This window comes from Coregonus clupeaformis, chromosome 37, assembly GCF_020615455.1.
Source record: "Coregonus clupeaformis isolate EN_2021a chromosome 37, ASM2061545v1, whole genome shotgun sequence".
NCBI classification, from domain to species: Eukaryota; Metazoa; Chordata; class Actinopteri; order Salmoniformes; family Salmonidae; genus Coregonus; species Coregonus clupeaformis.
This window is the reverse complement of record NC_059228.1, coordinates 27,814,948-27,841,158: the sequence shown is the minus strand read 5'-3', so window position 1 is coordinate 27,841,158 and position 26,211 is coordinate 27,814,948. Positions and strand designations below refer to the sequence as shown.

At 44.0% G+C, this 26,211-nt stretch overlaps 1 protein-coding gene across 3 annotated transcripts in view; it reads left to right on the top strand.

Annotated features, from left to right (window-relative positions):
• The window catches only part of ddx43 (DEAD (Asp-Glu-Ala-Asp) box polypeptide 43), a 41,758-nt gene extending 15,559 nt beyond the window's left edge, over positions 1-26,199 (top strand). Inside the window, exons 3-17 of one of the 3 annotated variants that reach the window (XR_005997532.2) lie at positions 10,181-10,304; positions 15,693-15,887; positions 16,054-16,135; positions 16,353-16,515; positions 18,192-18,310; positions 18,478-18,588; positions 18,773-18,962; positions 19,138-19,238; positions 19,420-19,507; positions 19,835-19,962; positions 22,985-23,094; positions 24,681-24,819; positions 24,949-25,036; positions 25,134-25,799; positions 25,969-26,199. Coding sequence is in view for 2 of the 3 variants with exons in the window: in XM_041866582.2 (XP_041722516.1) it covers positions 10,181-10,304; positions 15,693-15,887; positions 16,054-16,135; positions 16,353-16,515; positions 18,192-18,310; positions 18,478-18,588; positions 18,773-18,962; positions 19,138-19,238; positions 19,420-19,507; positions 19,835-19,962; positions 22,985-23,094; positions 24,681-24,819; positions 24,949-25,036; positions 25,134-25,307 (1,812 nt within the window). In the remaining variant the exon portion in view is untranslated. Of the gene's footprint in view, positions 1-10,180; positions 10,305-15,692; positions 15,888-16,053; positions 16,136-16,352; positions 16,516-18,191; positions 18,311-18,477; positions 18,589-18,772; positions 18,963-19,137; positions 19,239-19,419; positions 19,508-19,834; positions 19,963-22,984; positions 23,095-24,680; positions 24,820-24,948; positions 25,037-25,133 lie in introns of all 3 variants that reach the window. The other 2 variants (XM_041866582.2, XM_041866583.2) reach the window with 2 other exon arrangements.
• Positions 26,200-26,211: the final 12 nt, after the last annotated feature.

The window sequence follows — 26,211 nt, the reverse complement described above, 5'->3', positions numbered from 1 at the left end:
CAGCCAAATCTGGAACTCCTAAACAGACAGACGGACACAGACATGCTGACACAGACAGACACGTATACACACAGTGAAAAGCAAATCAAAATGTTCTATCTTACGTAACGTTACAGTATGTAGTCTGACATGCTTTCAGATAATTCCCTTGTTTTTGAATAGCCACATACATTAGTGATCCCCTCTAGAGTAACTTTAGTGCATCATAGCTTGCTAGCTATCTGGTAGAAAATAAATAACCTTGCTAGCTAGTAATCCAGCTAATTGTTTCAATGCACCTACCAAATGTGAAATTACAAGACAAAAAAGCCACTTACTGTACCTAAAGGTGTTCCACGATGGTGTCTTGTTGTGAAGCTAGCTAGCTATGCTAGCCAGTGTCAGTGGGCTAGCTAGTTAATGTTAGCCAGTAACGGAAGCCAGTAGTGCCTCTTCATAGCCAGCTAGTTATCTAACCTACCGGTAGCTAGGTACACCACATGTCCAAAAGTATGTGGACATCGGCTCGTCGAACATCTCATTCCAAAATCATGGCCATTAATATGGAGTTGGTCTCCCCCTTTGCTGCTATAACAGCCTCCACTCTTCTGGGAAGGTTTCCGCTAGATGCTGGAACATTGTTGCGGGCGCTTGCTTCCATTCAGCCACGAGCATTGGTGAGGTCGGGCACTGATGTTGGGCGATTAGGCCTGGCTCGCAGTCGGCGTTCCAATTCTTCCCAAAGGTGTTTGATGGGGTTGAGGGCAGGGCTCTGTGCAGGACAGTCAAGTTCTTCCACACCGATCTCGACAAACCATTTCTGTATGGACCTCGCTGTATGGCATTGTCATGCTGAAACAGTAAAGGGCCTTCCCCAAACTGTTGCCACAAAGTTGGAAGCACAGAATCGTCTAGAATGTCATTGTATGCTGTAGTGTTAAGATTTTCATTCACTGGAACTAAGAGGCCTAGCCCAAACCATTATTCCTCCTCCACCAAACTTTACAGTTGGCACTATGCATTTGAGTAGGTAGCGTTCTCCTGGCATCCGCCAAACCCAGATTCGTCTGTCGGACTGCCATATGGTGAAGTGTGATTCATCGCTCCAGAGAACGCGTTTCCACTGCTCCACAGAGTCCAATGGCGGTGAGCTTTACACCACTCTCGTGATCTTAGGCTTGTGTGCGGCTGCTTGGCCATGGAAACCCATTTCATGAAGCTCCCGACGAACAGTTCTTCTGAGTGTTGCAACCAAGGACAGAACATTTTCACGCGCAATGCACTTCAGCACTCGGCGGTCCCATTCTGTGAGCTTGTGTGGCCTACCACTTCGCGGCTGAGCCGTGGTTGCTCCTAGATGTTTCCACTTCACAATAACAGCACTTACAGTTGACCGGGGCAGCTGTAGCAGGGCAGAAATCTGACGAACTGACTTGTTAGAAAGGTGGCGTACGAGGGATCACGTGACCCTTGAACGAGATGGCCGCATGAACTAGGAGCTCCGCACAAGTAGTTTCCAATTCCTAATCTTACCTCCACTTCAAGTTTAAACTCATTTAGCTTTAGTCAAAAAGTCATGGCGGCTTCAAAAGGCAACACTACAGGTGACATTTTTACCCGGACTCGAGTACTAGCGACGGAAAAAGCCTCCAAGAAGCAGCTAGCTTCAGAAAAAGCTAGCGCCATTAGCCAGGAGAAAGAGGACCCGTCCCCCCCCGAGGCCCAACGAATGCCAACCTCGCACTCTGTCGAAGACATCTTTTCTGAGCTGAGATCCCAACGTACAGAACTCAACACTAAACTAGATGCCATTAACGCTCAGCTCAGTGCGATAGGGGGCAAGGTGACAATCCTGGAAAATGCCTTACCTGACATAAAGCAGCTGGAGCAGCTGGAAGAGAAAACAGAGGACCTGGAAAACAGGGGGCGAAGGAATAATTGTGTTCTATTAAATCTGGGCGAAAAAGAAGAGGGAAACATGCCACTGATCCGCTACCTGCAAGACAAACTTCCCGAGTGGCTCCACCTGTCCACCGACAGGCCCATAGAACTCGAGAGAGCTCACCGAGCACTGAGGCCCCCACCAGCAGCCAGACAACCACCGCGCCCAATCACCATACGTTTCCTGAGATTCACCGACAAGGAACGAGTCCTACAGGCGGCGAAAACCAACACCATTAGTGGGAAACGCCAAACTCACCTTACTCCAGGACCTGTCAGCTGGAATACGCCGAAAGCGCCGAGAGTTTGACGAGGTGAAGAAATGCTCCATTGACCGAGGCATCTTTAGGGGATTCAAATACCCAAACGAGCTCAGGATTCTTCACCAAGGAGCCCTGCGACACTTCAAAACTCCCGAAGAGGCAAAACGTTTTTTGAAAGACAACCCCGGTCAATGAGAAATGGACCATTGACTAAATGCGATTAATGCGATTACTGTTATTACTAAAGGAGGTAAGACAACATATAGCCGATATCCAAAGACCCACCGCCCTGCTAAATTTCATTATAGCCGTCCAATCTATATTTATGTTCCTTTAGCTGAGAGGGATAGGCCCCATATTATAACTTAGGCCTACTGTATGTAGGCTGGGCTATTGATTTTATTTTCTCCCTTTCTTAATGTGGTCTGGACGGGGCTACGTTGTCAGTTACTCAATGCGGGCGGAGAGGATGAGGCATTTCTTTGGTGGGGAGGGGGAGACGTTGTGCGTTGCTAACTGTTCCCGGTCTTTTTTTTTGTTGGAACACAGAATTGTGACTGAGCGGGGAGGTAATAGATCCAACGGGATATGTCGAGTTGTTTGGGAACTCGGCTGGGGTGTTCAGAGATTGTTATTTTATGTAAACCATTTATTTTCCTTTTATGTGAATGCAGCTGTAACTACGATCCACCTTTACCCAGAGATGACTTGCACTAAAGTTCGATTACTGTTCGATGACGATGACTAGTACCTTAAATCTATTGACATGGAACTGCCACGGTCTAGGCCATGCAATAAAACGGAAAAAGATACTATGTGCTCTAAAAAAGGAAAAAGCAGACATCGCGCTATTGCAAGAGACACACCTCTGATGCTGAACATGCCAAACTCCGCAGAGCTTGGGTGGGACAGGTGTATTTCTCATCTTTCAAATCCAACAGTAGAGGTACAGCAATACTTATCCATAAGAATGTTCCATTCATAATTGACAAAAACATATCTGATCCGGAGGGGAGATTTATCTTGATAACTGGGTCACTGTATGGGCAACCAATTACTATCTTAAACATATACGCCCCTAACACAGATACTCCTGCTTTTATGTCGAAAATGATAACTCTGTTCAATGAGCATTGTGTTTCCTTTGGAGTGTTGGCCGGAGATTTTAATTGTACCCTGAACCCAACCCTAGACAAATCATCTCAAATCACCACCACAAATCCTAGATCTGCAAAGATGTTGAACTCTCTTACTAAAGAGATGGGACTGATAGATATCTGGAGAGAGACTAATAGCTCAGCTATGGACTATACATACTACTCTAATGTCCATAACACCTACTCCCGTATAGATTACATTTTTATCCCAAAGAGTTTCATAAATTCAGCCACGTGTACAATCGGACCCATAGCGCTTTCGGATCACGCCTTTGTCCACCTCCGCTTTGACCTCTGCAAAAACATCCCGAGATCAAAGAGCTGGAAATTCAACACCTCCATGCTATCAAACGAAGCATTCCATACATTGGTAACTACATGGATAGACAACTACACACAAGACAACAAAGATTCTCCTGTTTCTCCGGCCACAATGTGGGACGCTGCTAAAGCCACACTAAGAGGTCATCTAATTGCATATGCTTCCTCTAAGAAAAAAGCAATGGAAGCACACAGGCTAGATCTGGAGAGGGAGCTGGAACGCTGTGAAAAAGTACATAAACAATCCCCAGACAGCACCTCCTGGAGTCAACTTAAAGCAGCCAAAGCCAAACTGAATTTGGACTATACTCGGGAGATTAAAAAAAAAGTTTTCTTTACTAAACAGAAATACCATGAGTATAGCAATAGGCCTAGTAGATTGCTTGCTTATCAATTAAAAAAAGAGCAGTCAGAGCGTACAATTATGGCTATCCGAACAGCAGAGGATGAGGTCACATATGATCCAAAAAAGATCAATTTAACTTTTCATGATTTTTACAGCAAACTATATACCTCTGAGAGAAAACACACGGAGGCAGAACTCCACTCCTTCCTAGAGGGAATCTCGCTACCTAAACTATCAGAGACCGACCAAGAAGATCTCAACTCCCCTTCACTCCTGAGGAGATCCTGGAGGCAATTACCTCCATGCCACCTAACAAGTCCCCAGGCCCAGATGGATTCCCCAGAGAGTTCTACAAAGCTTTTTGGCCCCAGCTTAGCCCTATTTTCATGCCAATGCTGGAGGATTTTTGCAAAACGGAGTTCTCCCAGACTCAATGCACACAGCTCGCATTACAGTGTTGCTCAAAAAAGACAAGGATCCCCTATCCTGCTCCTCCTTCCGGCCCATAAGCTTGTTGGATTTCGACTACAAAATAATCACCAAATTGCTCGCCAAAAGACTAAACACTCTTCTTCCCAAAATAATAAAAGCGGACCAGACGGGATTTATTAGAGACAGATACTCTTCTGATAACATTCGCCGTCTTTTTGATATTATTGATCAAGTAAACGCACAGAAGACCCCTGTCCTGCTGGCTTCACTGGATGCTGAGAAGGCGTTCGACAGGATGGAGTGGAGCTTTCTGTTCTCAGTCTTAGAGAAGTTCAACATGGGCCCAAACTTTATTAAATGGATCAAATCACTATACTCTCATCCAAATGCCATGGTGACTACTAACGGACTGAACTCTGACAGATTCCCTTTGGGACGGGGCACAAGACAAGGGTGCTCGCTGTCCCCCTGCTCTACTTGTTGGGGGCGGAGCCTCTGGCAGAGTTGATAAGGAGCAATCCAAGTATTATGGGTGTTCCTGCAGGCGGCCTGCAGCACAAGATTTCGCTTTACGCGGATGATGTCTTGCTCTACATATCCAACCCTGAGAAATCCCTTCCTCCCATCTTAGATACAATTGCTCAGTATGGCACGTTTTCAGGTTATAAGATTAATTTTAACAAATCCACTGTCTGCCCTCTCAATATTATACTCACCAGTTCTATGAAGACACTATGCCCATTCCAATGGAAGACACAGGGGTTTCAATACCTTGGGATATTCATAACACCAGATCTGAATAGGCTTTTCAAAGAGAATTATCTTCCACTCCTGGATCAAATCAAGAACAACCTCCAAACCTGGATCTCCCTCCCAATGAGCTTAGTAGGAAGAATTAATGTAATCCGTATGAACATCCTCCCTAGACTGAACTATTTATTTCAGATGCTCCCATGCTATCTCCCAGCTTCCTTTTTCAAAACAATTAACCAAAGCATCACCAAATTTATATGGGGCAATAAAAACCTAGGATCAAGCTTTCCACTCTATCGAAACCTGAATCTAAGGGTGGTCTTGCCCTTCCCTCCCTTCAATTGTACTACTGGTCTGCCCAAATCCGCAACATGCTAACATGGATCACAAACAGACAAGAGTCAACGTGGAGCCAGATAGAAGCCCAATCTTGTGGTTCATTGCCACTAAGCTCAACTATATTCATTGATAACTTTAGTGAAGTGGGCAACATAGCCAAAACATTTGTGATTTACAGTACCCTACGAGCGTGGAGGGACTGTAAGAAATACTTGGGCATCTCCTCCCAAATATGTTCTCACTCGCCTATAGTAGGCAACCCAGACTTGCCAAAAGCCCTGAGAGATGCCAACTTTAATCTTTGGCATACTCTAGGAATCAGGACCTTTTCAGACCTATTTCATCAGAAGACCACTACACTGAAATCCTTTCAAGAGCTCTGCAATGAATTCAATGTGCCAAGATCCCATTTTTTTAAATATCTACAAATTAGACATGTCATCTCCTCATTTACTTCCAAGAGGAGGTTTAGAACTCAGTTGAATGAAGTTGAAACCCTTCTTGTCACAGCACAATCCATTAAAGGCAAAATATCCTATATCTATAGACTCCTTTCTGAGAAAGGAGGATCCTCCTTTACTCCTTTGAAAATAATATGGGAAAAGGACCTTGGTCTGACTATCAGTGATGAGTTATGGGCGGAGGTTTGCGACAGGGTATACTGCTCCTCTACTAATGTAAAAATGAAAGAATCTAATTACAAATTTTTGTACAAATTTTATTACACTCCCCTGAGACTCCATAAAATGAAAACAGACATTTCTCCTAATTGTAATAGATGTACCTCTGAAAGTGGAACCTATATGCATGTATTTTGGAGCTGCAGAGAGATTGCCAGATTTTGGCAATCTATACATACTGCTGCACAGAAAATACTAGATGTACAGTTTGATATGACCCCGTGTCTCTATCTTCTTAATGCCCAGCAGGACTTTGTTCTTGATCCTGACAGAGAAAATTTGCTCATGACCATTACATACTTTGCTAAGAAATGTATTCTTCTATTGTGGGCCTCTAATACTTCTCCTACATTTAAAATGTGGATTGACCAGATTGTTGACTTTCTCCCTCTTGAAAAGCTCACTTATGACCTCCACAAGAGACAGCCCAAGTTTGATAGACTCTGGTCTCCACTACTCAACTATATTTCAAATTGGACAGAGTGAATGGGGGAATCAGGGAGATGGGCAGATGCGTGTTGTGTAAGGTGCTGTAAAACCTATAAACTAATTATTGGCTCGTCATCTCAGCTAAGGCTGGAAATAGCTAATAAGAACCTTGATAGTGCTGCTGCAAGTTCTATAATTAAAATTTTGTTATAATTATTATTTGTGTGTATATGTATGTATATATGTATGTATATATATATACATATATAAAACAATTTTTTATTATTATTATTTTTTTATTTTTTTTATTTTTTTATTCACATCTGTGAATGTGGAATGTGTTTGGTTGGTTGATTGAAAACTTAATAAAACTTTAAATTGAAAAAAAAAGAAAGGTGGCGTACTATGACGGTAAGGCCATTCTACTGCCAATGTTTGTCTATGGAGATTGCATGGCTGTGTGCTCGGTTTTATTCACCGGTCAGCAACGGGTGTGGCTGAAATAGGCGAATCCATTAATTTGAAGGGGTGAACACATACTTTTTTTTGTGTGTGTGTATATAGTGTACATATATTAGCCATATTAGCAAGCTACTAGTAGCTACCTGTGTCCCCTCCACTGAGCTTTATAGTCCGCTACTGCAAATTCCTCGCACACACGGGCTGTTCTTCTTTTGTAGGGTCTCTCACTGGCTGCTGTTGTCGGGACAGCCTAAAACCACGCCACATCGATACAGCTACGACCGAAAGATACTTGCTAGCAGGCACAGGCAACTTCTCTTCCTTACCGAAACCCCGCCCTCAGTGTTTGACAATCAACAGGTCGATAACGCAAATGAGGAAACCAAATAGCAAAATGAAGCGTTGCGATTGATTTATCGAATTTGATTGATAATTAGAATTTTGTCAATTGAGAATTAGTATTTTTGTCACAATTCATGCTATCACAACAAGGAAATGAAATGGCAAATGTTTTGTAAAGATTTGCCATTTAAGCATTTTGATTTTTAAATGTCAGGGTTGTACTGGATAGTACCATGGAAATAAAATATCAAACACACTTTGCTAGTTATTTTTCAAATTAGCAGACATTATGCATTCCAATCAAGAAAATGATAATGCAATATATATTTGTGCATTTCAATTTGAAATGCATACCCATTTAGGAAAAGGAAATGCAAACATGATATTGACTTATAATTTGACCATTTGCATTTCAAATTGAGTTTCGGCAGCTAAATGCTTCCATAGTATATTTAATAGCTAGCTAGCTATAAGAGTATGGGCTACCATTAGGCTAGCCAACTAATCTCAACTCCATGATTTACGATTGAGTTGAGCGGCCACTATTGTGTGCGGACTGGAGCTTTGACGACACATAATTCAGTTTTTAACAATTTCAATTGTAAATGCGGGCTATTTTTCGGGTTCTGAAATCCTTAAATATATACACTGCTCAAAAAAATAAAGGTAACACTTAAACAACACAATTTAACTCCAAGTCAATCACACTTCTGTGAAATCAAACTGTCCACTTAAGAAGCAACACTGATTGACAATAAATGTCACATGCTGTTGTGCAAATGGAATAGACAACAGGTGGAAATTATAGGCAATTAGCAAGACACCCCCAATAAAGAAGTGGTTCTGCAGGTGGTGACCACAGACCACTTCTCAGTTCCTATGCTTCCTGGCTGATGTTTTGGTCACTTTTGAATGCTGGCGGTGCTTTCACTCTAGTGGTAGCATGAGATGGAGTCTACAACCCACACAAGTGGCTCAAGTAGTGCAGCTCATCCAGGATGGCACATCAATGCGAGATGTGGCAAGAAGGTTTGCTGTGTCTGTCAGCGTAGTGTCCAGAGCATGGAGGCGCTACCAGGAGACAGGCTAGTACATCAGGAGACGTGGAGGAGGCCGTAGGAGGGCAACAACCCAGCAGCAGGACCGCTACCTCCGCCTTTGTGCAAGGAGGAGCAGGAGGAGCACTGCCAGAGCCCTGCAAAATGACCTCCAGCAGGCCACAAATGTGCATGTGTCTGCTCAAACGGTCAGAAACAGACTCCATGAGGGTGGTATGAGGGCCCGACATCCACAGGTGGGGGTTGTGCTTACAGCCCAACACCGTGCAGGACGTTTGGCACCAAGATTGGCAAATTCGCCACTGGCGCCCTGTGCTCTTCACAGATGAAAGCAGGTTCACACTGAGCACGTGACAGACGTGACAGTCTGGAGACGCCGTGGAGAACGTTCTGCTGCCTGCAACATCCTCCAGCATGACCGGTTTGGCGGTGGGTCAGTCATGGTGTGGGGTGGCATTTCTTTGGGGGGCCGCACAGCCCTCCATGTGCTCGCCAGAGGTAGCCTGACTGCCATTAGGTACCAAGATGAGATCCTCAGACCCCTTGTGAGACCATATGCTGGTGCGGTTGGCCCTGGTTCCTCCTAATGCAAGACAATGCTAGACCTCATGTGGCTGGAGTGTGTCAGCAGTTCCTGCAAGAGGAAGGCATTGATGCTATGGACTGGCCCGCCCGTTCCCCAGACCTGAATCCAATTGAGCACATCTGGGACATCATGTCTCGCTCCTTCCACCAACGCCACGTTGCACCACAGACTGTCCAGGAGTTGGCGGATGCTTTAGTCCAGGTCTGGGAGGAGATCCCTCAGGAGACCATCCGCCACCTCATCAGGAGCATGCACAGGCATTGTAGGGAGGTCATACAGGCACGTGGAGGCCACACACACTACTGAGCCTCATTTTGACTTGTTTTAAGGACATTACATCAAAGTTGGATCAGCCTGTAGTGTGGTTTTCCACTTTAATTTTGAGGGTGACTCCAAATCCAGACCTCCATGGGTTGATAAATTTGATTTCCATTGATAATTTTGGTGTGATTTTGTTGTCAGCACATTCAACTATGTAAAGAAAAAAGTATTGAATAAGATTATTTAATTCATTCAGATCTAGGATGTGTTATTTTAGTGTTCCCTTTTTAGCAGTGTATATATAACTTCATTTTATGTGACGTCGGCACTCCAGTCCGCAACACTCAAATCAATGGAGGTCAGAGAAAAAAGTGGTAAAAAATCTGGAAAATTATATTGCGTCAGCTAGGCTGAATTCTGTGCCAGAATTAAGGCTACTGGCTACCTGACAGGCTCACTTTCCCATTGAACTCGTCATCTTTCTTCTCGAATCCGCAGGACATAAAACAATATGGAGGTAAGATGGATATCAATTTTTAGACATGACATTTCCTATTTTAGTATACGCTTTTCATATTAATTTTTAATGTCCTGTTTTTTTGAAGATTTATCACAAAAACAAGCGTATCTCTGTGAAATGTCAACGGAGCACTGAGCGTATACCAAGCTTTTTATTTTCAAACCCTTTTACATTTAATTCAGCTCTTGTGTTAATTCGGCAACCTGCGGAAACAACTTTGAAGACATTTCAAAGACAACATTTTTACACTGCACCTAATCAAAAGCCCTCCCCCCGTAGAGGTAACCTCCCTGCATGTGTTTGTGTTGTAGATCAACAAGGGGGACTATGAGGGTGAGGTGCAAATCTTCGGGAGCAGCAAGGTGCAGCAGAAGGCCCGAGAGATGATCGAGGAGTTGGTGGCCGGAGACAATGGCCTTTGGGGATTCCGCAGAGGTAAAGCACACTTAAACCACTATGAAAGGGAGAGAGCACTGAGTGGGGTACTGTATACTGCAGATTGGACGGCGGTACATTCATGCTGCGAACAGCCAGTTCCATTTCATCCCAAAGATGCTCTATTGGTTTGAGGTCTGGGAACTGCTCAGGCCACTCAAGTAAACTGAACTCGCTGTCATGTTCCAGGCAATGTTTTTTCCACTCAATTGTCCATTGTTGGTGATCGCGTGCCCACTGGAGCTGCTGCTTCTTGTTTTTAGCTGATAGGAGTGGAACCCGGTGTGGTCGTTTGCTGCAATAGCCCATCCGTGAGAAAGATCAACGAGTTGTGCGTTCTGAGATGCCATCCTGTACACCATTGTTATACTGCGCTGTTATTTGACTGTTTGTGGCCCGCCTGTTGACTTCCACTATTCTTTCCATTCTCCGTCAACCTCTCTCATCAACAAGCTGTTTTCACCCACAGGATTGTCGCTGATATTTTTTGTTCGTTGCACCGTTCTCGGTAAACCCTAGACACTGTCGTGTGTGAAAAGCCCAGGAGCGCGGCAGTTTCTGAGATACTGCTCCGGCGAGCCTGTTACCGACGATCATAGCACGCTCAGTCGTTTAGTTAACTCGTTTTGCCCATTCTAATGTTCAATCAAACAGTAACTGGATGCCTGTCTGCCTGCTTTATATAGCAAGCCATAGCCATGTAACTTACTGTCTGTAGGAGTGATCCATTTTCATGAACAGGGTGGTGTACCGAATAAACTGGCCAGTGATTGTGTTCTTGAAGGACCTCTTCAACTATATAGCTTTATGCATTTACTTTGATCTTGTCATAAATGCAACTTTTCAACCTCTTATCTCCAGCACCAAACCAGTGTCTACATACATTACCGTTCAAAAGTTTGGGGTCACTTAGAAATGTCCTTGTTTTCCAAAGAAAAGCATTTTTTTTGTCCATTAAAATAACATCAAATTTATCAGAAATACAGTGTAGACATTGTTAATGCTGTAAATGGCTATTGTAGCTGAGCAAGAGGACAAATACATTAGTGTCTAGTTTGAGAAACAGGCGCCTCACTGGTCCTCAACTGGCAGCTTCATTAAATAGTACCCGCAAAACACCAGTCTCAACGTCAACAGTGAAGAGGCGACTCCAGGATGCTGACCTTCTAGGCAGAGATGCAAAGAAAAAGCAATATCTCAGACTGCCCATCTTAATCTTTTCTTTTTATTGGCCAGTCTGAGATATGGTTTTTTCTTTGCAACTATGCCTAGAAGGTCAGCATCCCAGAGTCGCCTCTTACATTTTAGTCATTTAGCAGACGCTCTTATCCAGAGCGACTTACAGGAGCAATTAGGGTTAAGTGCCTTGCTCAAGGGCACATCGACAGATTTTTCACCTAGTCGGCTCGGGGATTAGAACCAGCGACCTCTCGGTTACTGGCACAACGCTCTTAACCACTAAGCTACCTGCCGCTCCAACTCTTCACGTTGAGACTGGTGTTTTGCGGGTACTATTTAATGAAGCTGCCAGTTGAGGACCTGTGAGGCGCCTGTTTCTCAAACTAGACACTAATGTATTTGTCCTCTTGCTCAGTTGTGCACCGGGGCCTCCCACTCCTCTTTCTATTCTGGTTAGAGCCAGTTTGCGCTGTTCTGTGGAGGGAGTAGTACACAGCGAGATCTTCAGTTTCTTGGCAATTTCTCACAAGGAATAGCCTTCATTTCTCAGAACAAGTATAGACTGACGAGTTTCAGAAGAAAGTTATTTGTTTCTGCCCATTTTGAGCCTGTAATCGAACCCCACAATTGCTAATGCTCCAGATACTCAACTAGTCTCAAGAAGGACAGTTTTATTGCTGCTTTAATCAGCAGAACAGTTTTCAGCTGTGCTAACATAATTGCAAAAGGGTTTTCTAATAATCAACTAGCCTTTTTAAAATGATAAACTTGGATTAGCAAACACAACATGCCATTGGAACACAGGACTGATGGTTGCTGATAATTGGCCTCTGTACGCCTATCTAGATATTCCATAAAAAATCTGCTGTTTCCAGCTACAATAACCATTTACAACATTAACAATGTCTACACTGTATTTCTCATCAATTTGATGTTATTTTAATGGACCAAAAAATTGCTTTTCTTTAGAAGAAAAAATACATTTCTAAGTGACCCCAAACGTTTGAACCGTAGTGGATGTGAAAACAGCGCATCTCTATGATCTGTGGTAAAAATAAATACATGTAATAATATATATATATTTGTTTTTATGTAATGCCTTTTGTGAACTAGCACTTGACTTTTTACGAGGGAAATAAGGATTTGACCCCTCTGCAAAACATGACTTAGTACTTGGTGGCAAAACCCTTGTTGGCAATCAGAGGTCAGACGTTTCTTGTAGTCAACCTTCAGCTCCCTCCACAGATTTTCTATGGGATTAAGGTCTGGAGACTGGCTAGGCCACTCCAGGACCTTAATGTGCTTCTTCTTGAGCCACTCCTTTGTTGCCTTGGCTGTGTGTTTTGGGTCATTGTCATGCTGGAATACCTATCCACGACCCATTTTCAATGCCCTGGCTGAGGGAAGGAGGTTCTCACCCAAGATTTGACGGTACATGGCCCCGTCCATCGTCCCTTTGATGCGGTGAAGTTGTACTGTCCCCTTAGCAGAAAAACACCCCCAAAGCATAATGTTTCCACCGCCATGTTTGACGGTGGGGATGGTGTTCTTGGGGTCATAGGCAGCATTCCTCCTCCAAACACAGCGAGTTGAATTGATGCCAAAGAGCTCCATTTTGGTCTCATCTGACCACAACACTTTCACCCAGTTCTCCTCTGAATCATTCAGATGTTCATTGGCAAACTTCAGACGGGCCTGTATATGTGCTTTCTTGAGCAGGGGGACCTTGCGGGCGCTGCAGGATTTCAGTCCTTCACGGCGTAGTGTGTTACCAATTGTTTTCTTGGTGACTATGGTCCCAGCTGCCTTGAGATCATTGACAAGATCCTCCCGTGTAGTTCTGGGCTGATTCCTCACCGTTCTCATGATCATTGCAACTCCACGAGGTGAGATCTTGCATGGAGCCCCAGGCCAAGGGAGATTGACAGTTTTTTGTGTTTCTTCCATTTGCGAATAATCGCACCAACTACTGTCACCTTCTCACCAAGCTGCTTGGCGATGGTCTTGTAGCCCATTCCAGCCTTGTGTAGGTCTACAATCTTGTCCCTGACATCCTTGGAGAGCTCTTTGGTCTTGGCCATGGTGGAGAGTTTGGAATCTGATTGATTGCTTCTGTGGACAAGTGTATTTTATACAGGTAACAAGCTGAGATTAGGAGCACTCCCTTTAAGAGTATGCTCCTAATCTCAGCTCGTTACCTGTATAAAAGACACCTGGGAGCCAGAAATCTTTCTGATTTAGAGGGGGTCAAATACTTATTTCCCTCATTAAAATGCAAATCAATTTATAAAATTTTTGACATGCCTTTTTCTGGATTTTTTTGTTATTCTGTCTCACTGTTCAAATAAACCTACCATTAAAATGATAGACTGATCATTTCTTTGTCAGTGGGCAAACGTACAAAATCAGCAGGGGATCAAATACTTTTTTCCCTCACTGTATGTGTTTCGGTAAAAATGACATTTTTGTTTTATTCTATAAACTACTGACAACATTTCTCCCAAAATTCCAAATAAAAATATTTTCATTTAGAGCATTTATTTGCAGAAAATGACAACTGGTCAAAATAACAAAAAAGATGCAGTGTTGTCAGACCTCGATTAATGCAAAGATTTTTAAACAACACAATACTAATGTTTTAACTTAGGAAGAGTTCAGAAATCAATATTTGGTGGAATAACCCTGATTTTCAATCACAGATTTCATGCGGCTTGGCATGCTCTCCACCAGTCTCTCACATTGATGTTGGGTGACTTTATGCCACTCCTGGCGCAAAACTTCAAGCAGCTCTGCTTTTTTTGATGGCTTGTGACCATCCATCTTCCTCTTGATCACATTCCAGTAGTTTTCAATGGAGTTCAGGTCTGGAGATTGGGCTGGCCCTGACAGGGTCTTGATCTGGTGGTCCTCCATTCACACCTTGATTGACCTGGCTGTGTGGCATGGCGCATTGTCCTGCTGGAAAAACCAATCCTCAGAGTTGGGGAACAATGTCAGAGCAAAAGGAAGCAAGTTTTCTTCCAGGACAACCTTGTACGTGGCTTGATTCATGTGTCCTTCACAAAGACAAATCTTCCCGATTCCAGCCTTGCTGAAGCACCCCCAGATCATCACCGATCCTCCACCAAATTTCACAGTGGGTGCGAGACACTGTGGCTTGTAGGCCTCTCCAGGTCTCCGTCTAACCATTAGACGACTAGGTGTTGGGCAAAGCTGAAAATTGGACTCATCAGAGAAGATGACCTTACACCAGTCCTCTACGGTCCAATCCTTATGGTTTTTCGCAAACCTCAGCCTGGCTCCCCTAGGAGCCTGTTTCGAACCGTCCTCGCCGTGCACTTCACCCCAGCTGCCGTTAGCCATTATTTTTGTAGGTCACTTGATGTCATCCTACTGTTGTTGAGTGACATTCTAATGAGTTTGCAGTCATCCCGGTCAGTAGAGTCGTTTTTTCGCCCTCTGCTGGTCTGTAGCTTTGTTGTCCCCAATGTCTCCTGCTTGACCTTGTTCTTATGAACTGCCGTCTTTGAAATTTTAAGGATGGAAGCAACCTGATGCTCACTGTATCCCTCTGCCAGTAAAGCCAGAATTGAACCCTTTTCCTCACTCAACTTTCCTTTTCAACTCTTTTGGCATGGTCAATAGTTATTTTTCGATAAATATTACATTTGAGGTACTAATAGCACTATTTTTGCCATCCAGCTGGTCCTATTGCAAGAGGATAGTGATAACCACAGCAGTGGTTTTTATACTTTTCCTCATTAAATAAGACTTGGTTCAGGTGATCACCTAATCAGTACCTAATTCAGTAGAATGAGGTGTGCCTGTGTTGGAATTCAACAGACACTGGAATGGAATGGCTGTCATACATGTAGAGATGCTGATTTAAGAAAAAGTTGCAGTGGTCTCTTAATTCTTTCCACAGCTGTATGTAGACACTGGTATTTTGCTGGAGATAATGAAAATGAGGTTTAAAAGTTGTGGAATTGCCCTGTCACGTTTTTAATTTCACCAACATCAAATTCTTTGCTGTATCAAGTCGGTGTTCTTACAGTATAGAGTTCTCTGAAGCTTTTCATTGTCTGCTTTCCATGAAGGCTTTCCCTGCTATAATGGGCCTCCTAAATTGTCCGGTGGACTCATCTGGTGAACGAGACTACTAGTTCATCACACACAGAGTTTCTCTTTGTATATTGCATTCTCTCTCAGGACCTGGGCGAGATGGTGGATTTGGGGGTAGAGGTGGAGGATTTGGGGGTGGGGGGTCTGGTGGCGGAGGCAGGAGCGGCTCCATCTGGTCAGCTGCAGCCCTGCAGGCGTCTGTGGATGAAAGTCCTCCACAGGCCATCGACTGGGTCTCCATGAGGGAGAACCGGCACAAATACGAGGAGATGAAGTGGCAGGGTGAGTGGGGGGAAACGCATACACACCACACACCGGGACTGCGTCACTGTTGACTAACTGACAACTGTTCCTACACTTGATTCTCCTGTCATCTTACATGACAGTATCCTGATTTGATAGAGTTCTTAGTGGCTGAATAGAACATTTTGATTTGGGACCGCTGCAGATCTCCCACCTCTGAAGAAGGATTTCTACTTTGAGTCAGAGATTGTAGCCAGTCGGTGTGAAGAGGAAGTGAGGGCATGGAGGTAAGTTGGGGACGAGGGCTTCATTTTTTTTCTCAATTGGAGGTATATTTCTTGTCCAGCAGAGGATGCTGTTTATCTATCCACTTTCTGAGTTTCTTCTGCTCAGTAAAATATTATCAACTCATAACTCTTCTCAGGAGACTCTGTGGTTCCATACCATCCAACATGAAACCAAAGTAACTATATTCCTGACTAATTCCACCCTCTCTTCCCGTAGGAAAGCGAATAACGATATCTTTGTGGACGACCTAAAGGAGGGAGAAGGGGAGAAACGTCCCTTTCCCAACCCTGTGGCCACGTTCAACGAAGCCTTCTTGCACTATCCTGGGATCATGGAGAATATTGTCAGAGTCGGCTTCGCCAAGCCAACTCCTATCCAGGTGCTTATTCAGTCAGAGTCCAACACCCCTTCCAACATCTTGCTGTTTGTGTACAACTTTTGACCATCTCTGAGCAAAGGCTTGAGTGATTTTTCACAGACCAATTAGATGAGCAATACACTCCAAATTTAACTGACCGGTAATAGTGCACTCACTCCATGCCCTTGAAGTTGGAGCATGATGGGGGCGGCGGCGCGGGGCGGTACTACTAAGCTAGCATATGGAATTGTTTTAAGATGGTCATACCATGCATAATTTAGCCATTTTATTTTGAATTTTAGGACCCCTTTAGTTATCAAATAAATATTTAGTTTCAAAATATTGAATTTGACCATTACTACTATAGCCCATAAACGCATTGAATAACACATTCATAAATGGCAAAAAAAGACAGTCAATTACATAGGAATAAGGGTTTGAAGTGTCTGTCCTATATCTAGGAGATATAAGAAATATTTTAGTTTTTTTTGAACATATTTAACCCCATATTGTTGTTGGCACAAAACTACCTCCATACTTTCATTCATTTGTATTGGTTACCTTCAGACGAGTCCCGTGGGGGTCATAGAGAGAAACTGAACACCATCGTGTTTGTGAGAGTATAGTCTTTCCATAGAGCGGTCATATTAGTTGGTAGGCCAAATCGTTCTCGTGAGAAGACAGATTTTCGGGATGTCTCCTGTTCTGACAAACAGCGCTGTAGCTTTACCACTTTCCACCGCAGATGTGGAAGGGTGACATAGGTGGCCGCAGTGGATAGAGACTCGGCCCATGCAAAGAAAACACGTCTCTAGTTTAAAGTGATGGGTTTTGATGGGGATTTTTTATGTTCATTAAAAAGGATTAAGATTGTTAGGGGAGGAACTCTCATACATATTAACAACATCTAACAGAACACCTGAAAAGAAGGAGAGATTAACTGAAGAGTTGCTATGCAAAATAAGGTTTGCTTGTTTGTATCATTTATTGGGTAAGTTAGGTAAATGTATCTGTTGCTCAGGGGAATAACCGTGGTGTTGTCAAATATTTTGGAAAGACCCTCATAACTGCAACCTTGAGGGCAGATGTGTATCTAAACATTTTTAATGGGTACATTACAGTTGATAATTTCCCTCAAAATATACGAATGAAAAGCACAACGGATGAAGATTTAGAAAATAATACTTCCTCTAAACGTTTTTACTTGTTCACTTTCCTTCACTGATTTAATTAAAAGGAAATGGCTCGTATAAGAAAGATGTTGGAAACACTCTCCCATTCCTCCACCAATCCAATGCTTTTGTGGGATGTAGTGAACGAGTACACAATTCAGTAGAAATGTTGGCGCTGGCAAAAATGGCATTTCGCTATGACATTGAAATGTGAAATATGTTATTGGGAAACGCCCTTTGAAGCTCACTGAACGACATTTCTTCAGAAGTCTCTGCCTGTAATTTGCTGACTCATACCTTACTGTTGTCTCTGGTTATATCCAGTATGCATACAATTTCTGTATGCATGCACCCAGTTTCTGTTACGCCTCGGTTGTCATTGACATGGTCTTTTGTTGTGAGATACAAGATGTAGTTTTCGCTAACAGTTAACCCACTACTGTGATGCCATAGTTGGTACTTAGTACTGTACACAGTTGCACTATAACTCCCATGTTGTCATTGTCATTCCCATGCTGATGACAGTCTCAAGCCTGGCCCATGTTGCTGAAAGGAGATGACCTGATTGCGATCGCCCAGACAGGCACAGGGAAGACACTGGCCTACCTCCTACCTGGCTTTATTCACATGGATGGCCAGCCTGTGTGAGTTTACCACCATACTGGTATTACTTCCAGCCATGCGTCTTTCACACAATTGCTCAATCCAAAATTGACCCCAATCCCTAATGCTCTTCTGTAGTTCAGAAATAATGGGATAGGCATTTGACTTATTTTTTACTTTTGTGGGTGTTTGGTTTACCTACCAACAGAAAAGTGGGTAAGCGGGACGGCCCTGGTATGCTGGTTCTCACTCCCACTAGAGAGCTGGCTCTGCAGATTGAGTCAGAGTGCAACAAGTACAGCTACAAGGGCTTCAAATGGTACCATACGTGCTCCTAACACACTGTATAGAATTATCATACTAGGGCTTCAACAAGCACCACATCTATTCTACTGTACTAACACCATAATACACACTAGCTTGAGGTACCATACCTCTATTACTAACACTACATATGAAACCACAAGGGCTTCAAGAGATCACATCTATACTATGACCTACAGGGGAGATGTCTGCATGTGGAGCCTCCTCTGTGTTGTGTCTTTGTGTAGTGTGTGTGTCTACGGAGGTGGAGACCGCAGGGCCCAGATCAAAGCAATCTCAGTTGGAGTAGACATTGTGATCGCTACGCCTGGCCGGCTTAACGACCTGCAGAAGAACGAGCTGATCAACCTGCGTTCCATCACCTACCTGGTGTGTGTGTGTGTGTGTGTGTGTGTGTGTGTGTGTGTGTGTGTGCAGTGGTGAGAGAGTGTGTGTGTGTGTGTGCGCGTGCGCGACTGTATTTGTGCATGGCTGTATTTGTGCATGGCTGTGTATGCTGCTGGTAGCGTGTGAGCATGTGTGTAACTGGGGGTTTCTGTGTTAGGTGCTGGATGAGGCAGACCGGATGCTTGACATGGGCTTTGAGCCTCAAATCATGAAGATTCTTTTGGACGTCCGTCCGGACAGACAGACTATGATGACCAGGTAAAGGGACCCCAAGATGGGAGAGCACCCCATTACTTCAGACACACTACAACTCTGTATCAACGTTCAGTTCCACAGTGTATAGAGCTCATCTGTTTTGTAAGAGTTACAATGCCTACCATTCCTTTGTTGATCTCTGCACATCTTGATGTCTTGTCTCTTCTCCGGTTGGCTAATTCAGTGCCACCTGGCCCACGGGAGTGAGGCGATTGGCCAAGACGTACCTGAAGAACCCTATGATGGTGTACGTGGGAACTCTGGACCTGGCTGTGAGTGGAGCTAATGCTCCTGCTGCTCATTGCAAATAAACATTAATTCAAATAAATAAGAAATGAATGGGATGTGTTAAGACCTAGGTAAGGGTTCAATCCGATCACGAGTTATATGCATTGTGGCTTTTAAAGGCAATTTCCGATTGCCGTGTTTACCGTGAATGGGATCTCTGCGAACACGGGAACATTGCCTTTTTAAAGCCGCAATGCCTATAACCCGCGATTGGATTGATTGCAGGCCCTAGCTTATTAACAGCATGCTAGATGTTTGTCCCTGCCCAACCTAATAATCTGTAGATCTCTCTTCTCTCTCTACTCTCTCAGGCTGTGAACACAGTACAGCAGACTGTTCTCTTTTGTCAGGACGAGGAGAAGAAGGCCTATCTCTTTAACTTCGTCCACAACATGGAGCCTGAGGACAAAGTGCTCATCTTCGTAGGCAAGAAGATAATGTGAGTGTTGCCCTGCACTCATCTGTTCTCTCCTTGTTATATGTCCCATGTCAGACACACAGTATGATGGTCAGCAAGACATTGAGGAAACTAGAGATAATCCTTAGCCCGATTCGAGAGGCACTTCATGTATATTTGACAGAATTTCATGGGTATAAGATTGGTGTAAGGCAGGGCTCAGATCTGGCCTTTTTATCAATTTAGACTAGCCCCTTGATCAGTTTTTAACATTAATTTTAAAAAATCTATAAAGAAATCCCCAGCAAAAATCTGATGTTTAGTGCCAAAATGACAAGTGGGGTTTCTAGCACAATATTGCCATTTTGCCTCTGAATTTGGCTCCAGCGTTTGAACAGTTTGGGCTATAAACTATTATGACCCAATTCCTGAAAGCTAAGACTAAGGAACATGATGAGCCTTCTGTTTCCCTCTGATGTTCACAAGCTGTACAGGACAGAAGGGAGTGTGGGGAAAAAACACCTAATTACTAGGGAAAAGGAATTCAAAGCATATTTCCTTCAGACTGAAATGTGGAATTAGGCTACCCAATTGCGATATCTTTGTTATTTATAACTTTTATTGAGTTATGGCAATAAGGACAGATGAAAACATTTTCTTAAATATTTTGTACACATTTGTTCCTTAACAGAGTCAAATAGCCTCCTGGTCCATGTGATCACTATCTGTGTGTGTTTGGGCGGTAAAGAGAACACTTTGTTTTCAAAGGATTTTGAAATGACCTAATTACTTTTAGCAACATTTAAGTGCTTTATATGGTGTGTGTGCGTTGTTTGATACAGTTCTTCAGAAGAAGAATCGCATGTCAAATGTCCGGCACCCCTGCAATTAACTTTTAAAAAATAAAATAAGAATTAAGTTGAATAGCCTTGGTGTAAGGGATATTGTAGTAGCTCCACCTTGCTTCAGCTAGGTTAAGTGGACTTTTCACAAGGGCAAAAAGGGGTAAAAATTCTACCCATCGCAGATGTCCAAGTCAGCAAAACAACATGATGGGTGAACCAAGGAAAGGAAATGACCAAAACTGGGGAGAGATTGGCAAGTCATCTCATTTTAGCAGTTATTGTATCTGATTCTGGCACTCATTATATGGTCTTTTATCAATTATCAATTATATTCCTGCGTCCTCGCTCCTCCGTCCTGTCTCGCTTCCTTTTGAAAAAGGTTAAAGTTAATCGAGGAGAGTGAACGTGGATGGAAATGCACTTGCTTGAAATGAGATGTTCCTTCTCCACTTGTGCATTAGGCAAATGACGTTTTACAGGGGTGGATCCCAAAATATATGTGTAAAGTGATCAAAACAATTTCAGTTAGTTGTGCAAGACATTTTATAGATGAAACAATAAGTCTAATATTGTTTTTAAACGTGTGCATGTTTTTCTCCTCTGACAAAACAAAAGCTAATTCAAAGGGGATGTGGCAGATTTCAAAACTCTGGTAGGATACACATGAGTATCCTCGATGAAAGGTGGCTATTGAGGAGGGGAAGACACTCTTTAGTTTGCCTACTAATGAATTGACACAGTCCTCGGCCACTTATCGGTTTCTGGGCCACTGAGGATGGTCTTTTGCCCAAACGAGAGAACCTGTATGACTAAAAAAATGGCCACTCAACTGTCTATGCTGCTGCCCACACTTGTTTGGTTTAGACAGTGGTGTTTCCCAACCTAGCCCTCCAGGCTTTTTCTTACAGACTGAGCACTGTTCTGAGGTGTGGCTTTTAGATGCGCTTCCAGGAAAACGAAACTTAGGCTATATTTAATTCTACCACCGCCCCTCCCAGTGCCAGGGCAATGCAAATAGTCTGGGTAGCCATTTGATTAGATGTTCAGGAGTCTGATGGCTTGGGGGTAGAAGCTGTTTAGAAGCCTCTTGGACCTAGACTTGGCGCTCCGTAACCGCTTGCCGTGCGGTAACAGAGAGAACAATCTGACTAGGGTGGCTGGAGTCTTTGACAATTTTTAGGGCCTTCCTCTGACACCGCCTGGTATAGAGGTCCTGGATGGCAGGAAGCTTGGCCCCAGTGATGTACTGGGCCGTACGCATTACCCTCTGTAGTGCCTTGCGGTCGGAGGCCGAGCAGTTGCATACCAGGTAGTGATGCAACCAGTCAGGATGCTCTCAATGGTGCAGCTGTATAATCTTTTCAGTCTCCTTAGGGGGAATAGGTTTTTTCATGCCCTCTTCACGACTGTCTTGGTGTGTTTGGACCATGTTAGTTTGTTGGTGATGTGGACACCAAGGAACTTGACGCTCTCAACCTGCTCCGCTACAGCCCTGTCGATGAGAATTGGGGCTTGCTCGGTCCTCTTCGTTTTCCTGTAGTCCACAATCATCTCCTTTGTCTTGATCACGTAGAGGGAGAGGTTGTTGTCCTGGCACCACACGGCCAGGTCTCTGACCTCCTCACTATAGGCTGTATCGTCGTTGTTGGTGATCAGGCCTACCACTGTTGTCATCGGCATACTTAATTATGGTGTTGGAGTCGTGCCTGGCCATGCAGTCATGAGTGAACAGGGAGTACAGGAGGGGACTGAGCACGCACCCCTGAGGGGCCCCCGTGTTGAGGATCAGCGTGGCGGATGTGTTGTTACCTACCCTTACCACCTGGGGGCGGCCCGTCAGGAAGTCCAGGATTTGAGGGCACTATGGTGTTGAACGCTGAGCTGTAGTCAATGAATAGCATTCTCACTTAGGTGTTCCTTTTGTCCAGGTGTGAAAGGGCAGTGTGGAGCGCAATAGAGATTGCGTCATCTGTGGATCTGTTGGGGCGGTATGCAAAGTTTTCTATTGCTTGACCCCATCAACAACAATTTGTTGAGACCAGCTCATGGGCTGGTGCCACAAGGGATAACAGTTAATCTGGAGCCCTGCTGTAAGGGGTGTGTCGGCACTATAAAGAATCTGTGCATCTGCAGCCTCTTACAACACCCTGCCTTCAAGGATTTATAAAGGTTTAATCAATCACCAAATACTAGAAGATTTTCTGATTTCTTACCAAAAGGTGTGACGACCTGTCCAGTGACATGTGTCTGCGTGGCCTGGCAGTACAGAGTCTTCATGGGGACCGGGAACAGTGTGACCGCGAGGAGGCTCTCAAGGACTTCAAAGAAAGTAGGTTGATAGTTGGTTGTAGGTCCCTAGCCACTGATCTGAGGTCAGTGGTCCTCTGTAGCTCAGTTGATGGAGCATGGCTCTTACAACGCCAGGATAGTGGGTTCGATTACCGGGACCACCCAGACGTAAAAAATGTATACACGCGACTAAGTCGCTTTGGATAGAACCGTCTGCTAAATGGCATATATATTTAAAGCTGGGGTGGCCAACCCCCCTCCTGGGGAGCTACTGGGGTTGCAGGCTTTCGCTTCAACCCTGTTGTAACGCACCTGATTTCACTAATCAAGGTTCTGGTGAGCAGCTAATTAGTAGAATGAGGTGTGCTAGATTAGGGTTGGCTCCTGTAGGATATGAGCTCTCCAGTAGGCGGGGTGAGTAATGGGTAACCCTGGAGAAGTCGGGCATGTTGAGTGCATCATATTAACCAGTCATCTCTCTACGGGTTGATTGTGTGTGCTTCCTAAACAACAGGTGTAGACTAACAGTGATATGCTTACTTATGGGCCCTTCCAAACAATGCAGAGAGAAGTGGAAAAATAATATACTGAACAAAAATATAAACGCAACATGTGAAGTGTTGGTCCCATGTTTCATGAGCTGAAATAAAATATCCCAGAAATGTTTCGTACCACAAAAAGCTTATTTCTCTCCAATTTTGTGCACAAATTTGTTTACGTCCCTGTTAGTGAGCATTTCTCCTTTGCCAAGGTAATCCATCCACCTGACAGGTGTGGCATATCAAGAAGCTGATTAAACAGCATGATCATTACGCAGGTGAACCTAGTGCTGGGGACAATAAAAGGCCACTCTAAAATGTGCAGTTTTGTCACACAACACAATGCCACAGATGTCTCAAGTTGAGGGAGTGTGCAATTGGCATGCTGACTACAGGAAAGTCCACCACAGCTGTTGCCAGAGAATGTAATGTTCATTTCTCTAACATAAGTCGGCTCCAACGTCGTTTTAGAAAATGTTGCAGTACGTCCAACCGGCCTCACAACCGCAGACCACGTGTAACCACGCCAGCCCAGGACCTCCATATCCGGCTTCTTCACCTGCAGGATCGTCTGAGACCAGCCACCTGGACAGCTGATGAAACAGGAGTATTTCTGTCTGTAATAAGCCCTTTTGTGGAGAAAAACTCATTCTGATTGGCTGGGCCTGGCTCCACAGTGGGTGGGCCTATGCCCTCCCAGGCCCACCCATGGCTGCGCCCTTGCCCAGTCATGTGAAATCCATAGATTAGGGCCTAATGAATTTATTTCAATTGACTGATTTCCTTATATGAACTGTAACTCAGTAAAATCAATGAAATTGTTGCATGTTGCGTTTTATATTTTTGTTCAATATGGAAAGATTATAACACAAGGAATAAATAGACAATGAGTACATGGCTTACCAGTACCATGTCGATGTGCAGGGGTAAATGCGGCCAATGTCTGTATATGGAGATTGCATGGCTGTGTGCTCGATTTTATACACCTGTCAGCAACCGGTGTGGCTGAAATAGCCGAATCCACTAATTTGAAGGGGTGTCCACATACTTTTGGCCATGTACTGTATGTAGGTGTGTGTTGCCACAGGTGTTGTCCGTATCCTAGTGGCCACTGACCTGGCCTCCCGAGGGCTGGACGTCACAGACATTACACACGTATTCAACTTTGACTTCCCAATCAACATTGAAGAGTATGTGCATCGCGTGGGCCGCACGGGCCGAGCAGGGTGAGTGTGTGTCCTTTCTCTAACTGAGCTGTTTCAAGAGATATCATCATGTTTCAGCAATATTTTTTCTGATGTGTTATTGTTGACAGTTTTTTAACGTTTTTTTCCTCTCCTCTTTATAACTGCTAGACGCTCTGGGGCCTCTATCACCTTGGTAACGAGAGGAGACTGGAGGAAGGCTGCTGACCTGATCCCCATCCTGGAGAGGGCTGGACAGGTACTCGTCTCGCTCTCTCACACACACATACACAGACAGTAATTCACATTGTCTAACAAATTAGACATATTTGGATTGAGCCTGAACCCCTGTGTAGGAGGTACCTGATGAGCTGGTGCTCATGGCGGAGCGATACGAGAAGCACAAGCGAGAGAAGGAGATGTGCGGCCCCGGAGGAGGAGGAGGGGGAAGAGGCGGTGGGGGAAGAGGGGGAGGAGGCGGTGGGGGAAGAGGAATAAGAGACAGAGGAGAGTCTAACTGGAGGTTCTAACCCATTACAGTTACACAGATTAAGCGTTTAAACATTAAACATTTATGTGTGAAGAGAAGTGCTGTGGTGTCAACAATATCACATTTTATTGGTCACATACACATGTTTAGCAGTCCTTTGGGTTCACAGATGAGGCATCTTTGCTATTATGTATTCCCTTCTATTGAAAAGTAGGATATTTGGCACATACACAATGCAATTTATTGATATTCAGCTGAAAACGCCACTGCCCTCAGGCCTTAAATTCCAATGCATGGCTATTAACAAAGAAACCACTTTTTGTGCTAAAAGCTGAACAGAAATACAAATATTGTGTAAAACAGAGAACACTCAGTGCGTTCACATCACACACACATTTTCTCTGTTAGACAGTTGGAGTCCGAGAATATGAACGTGTGGTCACACCAATTATAGCTGGGGGTTCCTAGCATGCACCTGGACCAACTGTCAGTCATTTTCTATTTCTTTGGTTTGGCCAAGATGCTCACAAAGGTTGGTAAATACTCTGCAAGGAATAGATGGTGTTGACATACTTAGCAGGAAGATTTCTTGAATGTTATTATTTTTAAAGGGTTAAAAATCTTCACTGACAGCTCATGTTTGCCCCAAAAGTCTAATCTCCCTTTGCCAATTGTCGAATCTGTATTTCTTCATTTTTCAGAAGAGGAAGAAGCAACTTGCAACTTCAGTTCTGGAACCTCCAGCGTTGAGCCTTTTTTGTGTGTTACACATTTTTGTTTTTGTATTGAATAATTCATAGTGTTGTACAGACTTTGTTTAAATTACCTTTTATAATTTGTTGGAGAAGAGCAGTTGGTGCTCACTCAATGTATCATCTCTGAGAAGACTCAAAACTGTTCAAGTAAGATCTGAATTAAATCTCAACTTCTGACCCCTATCTCCT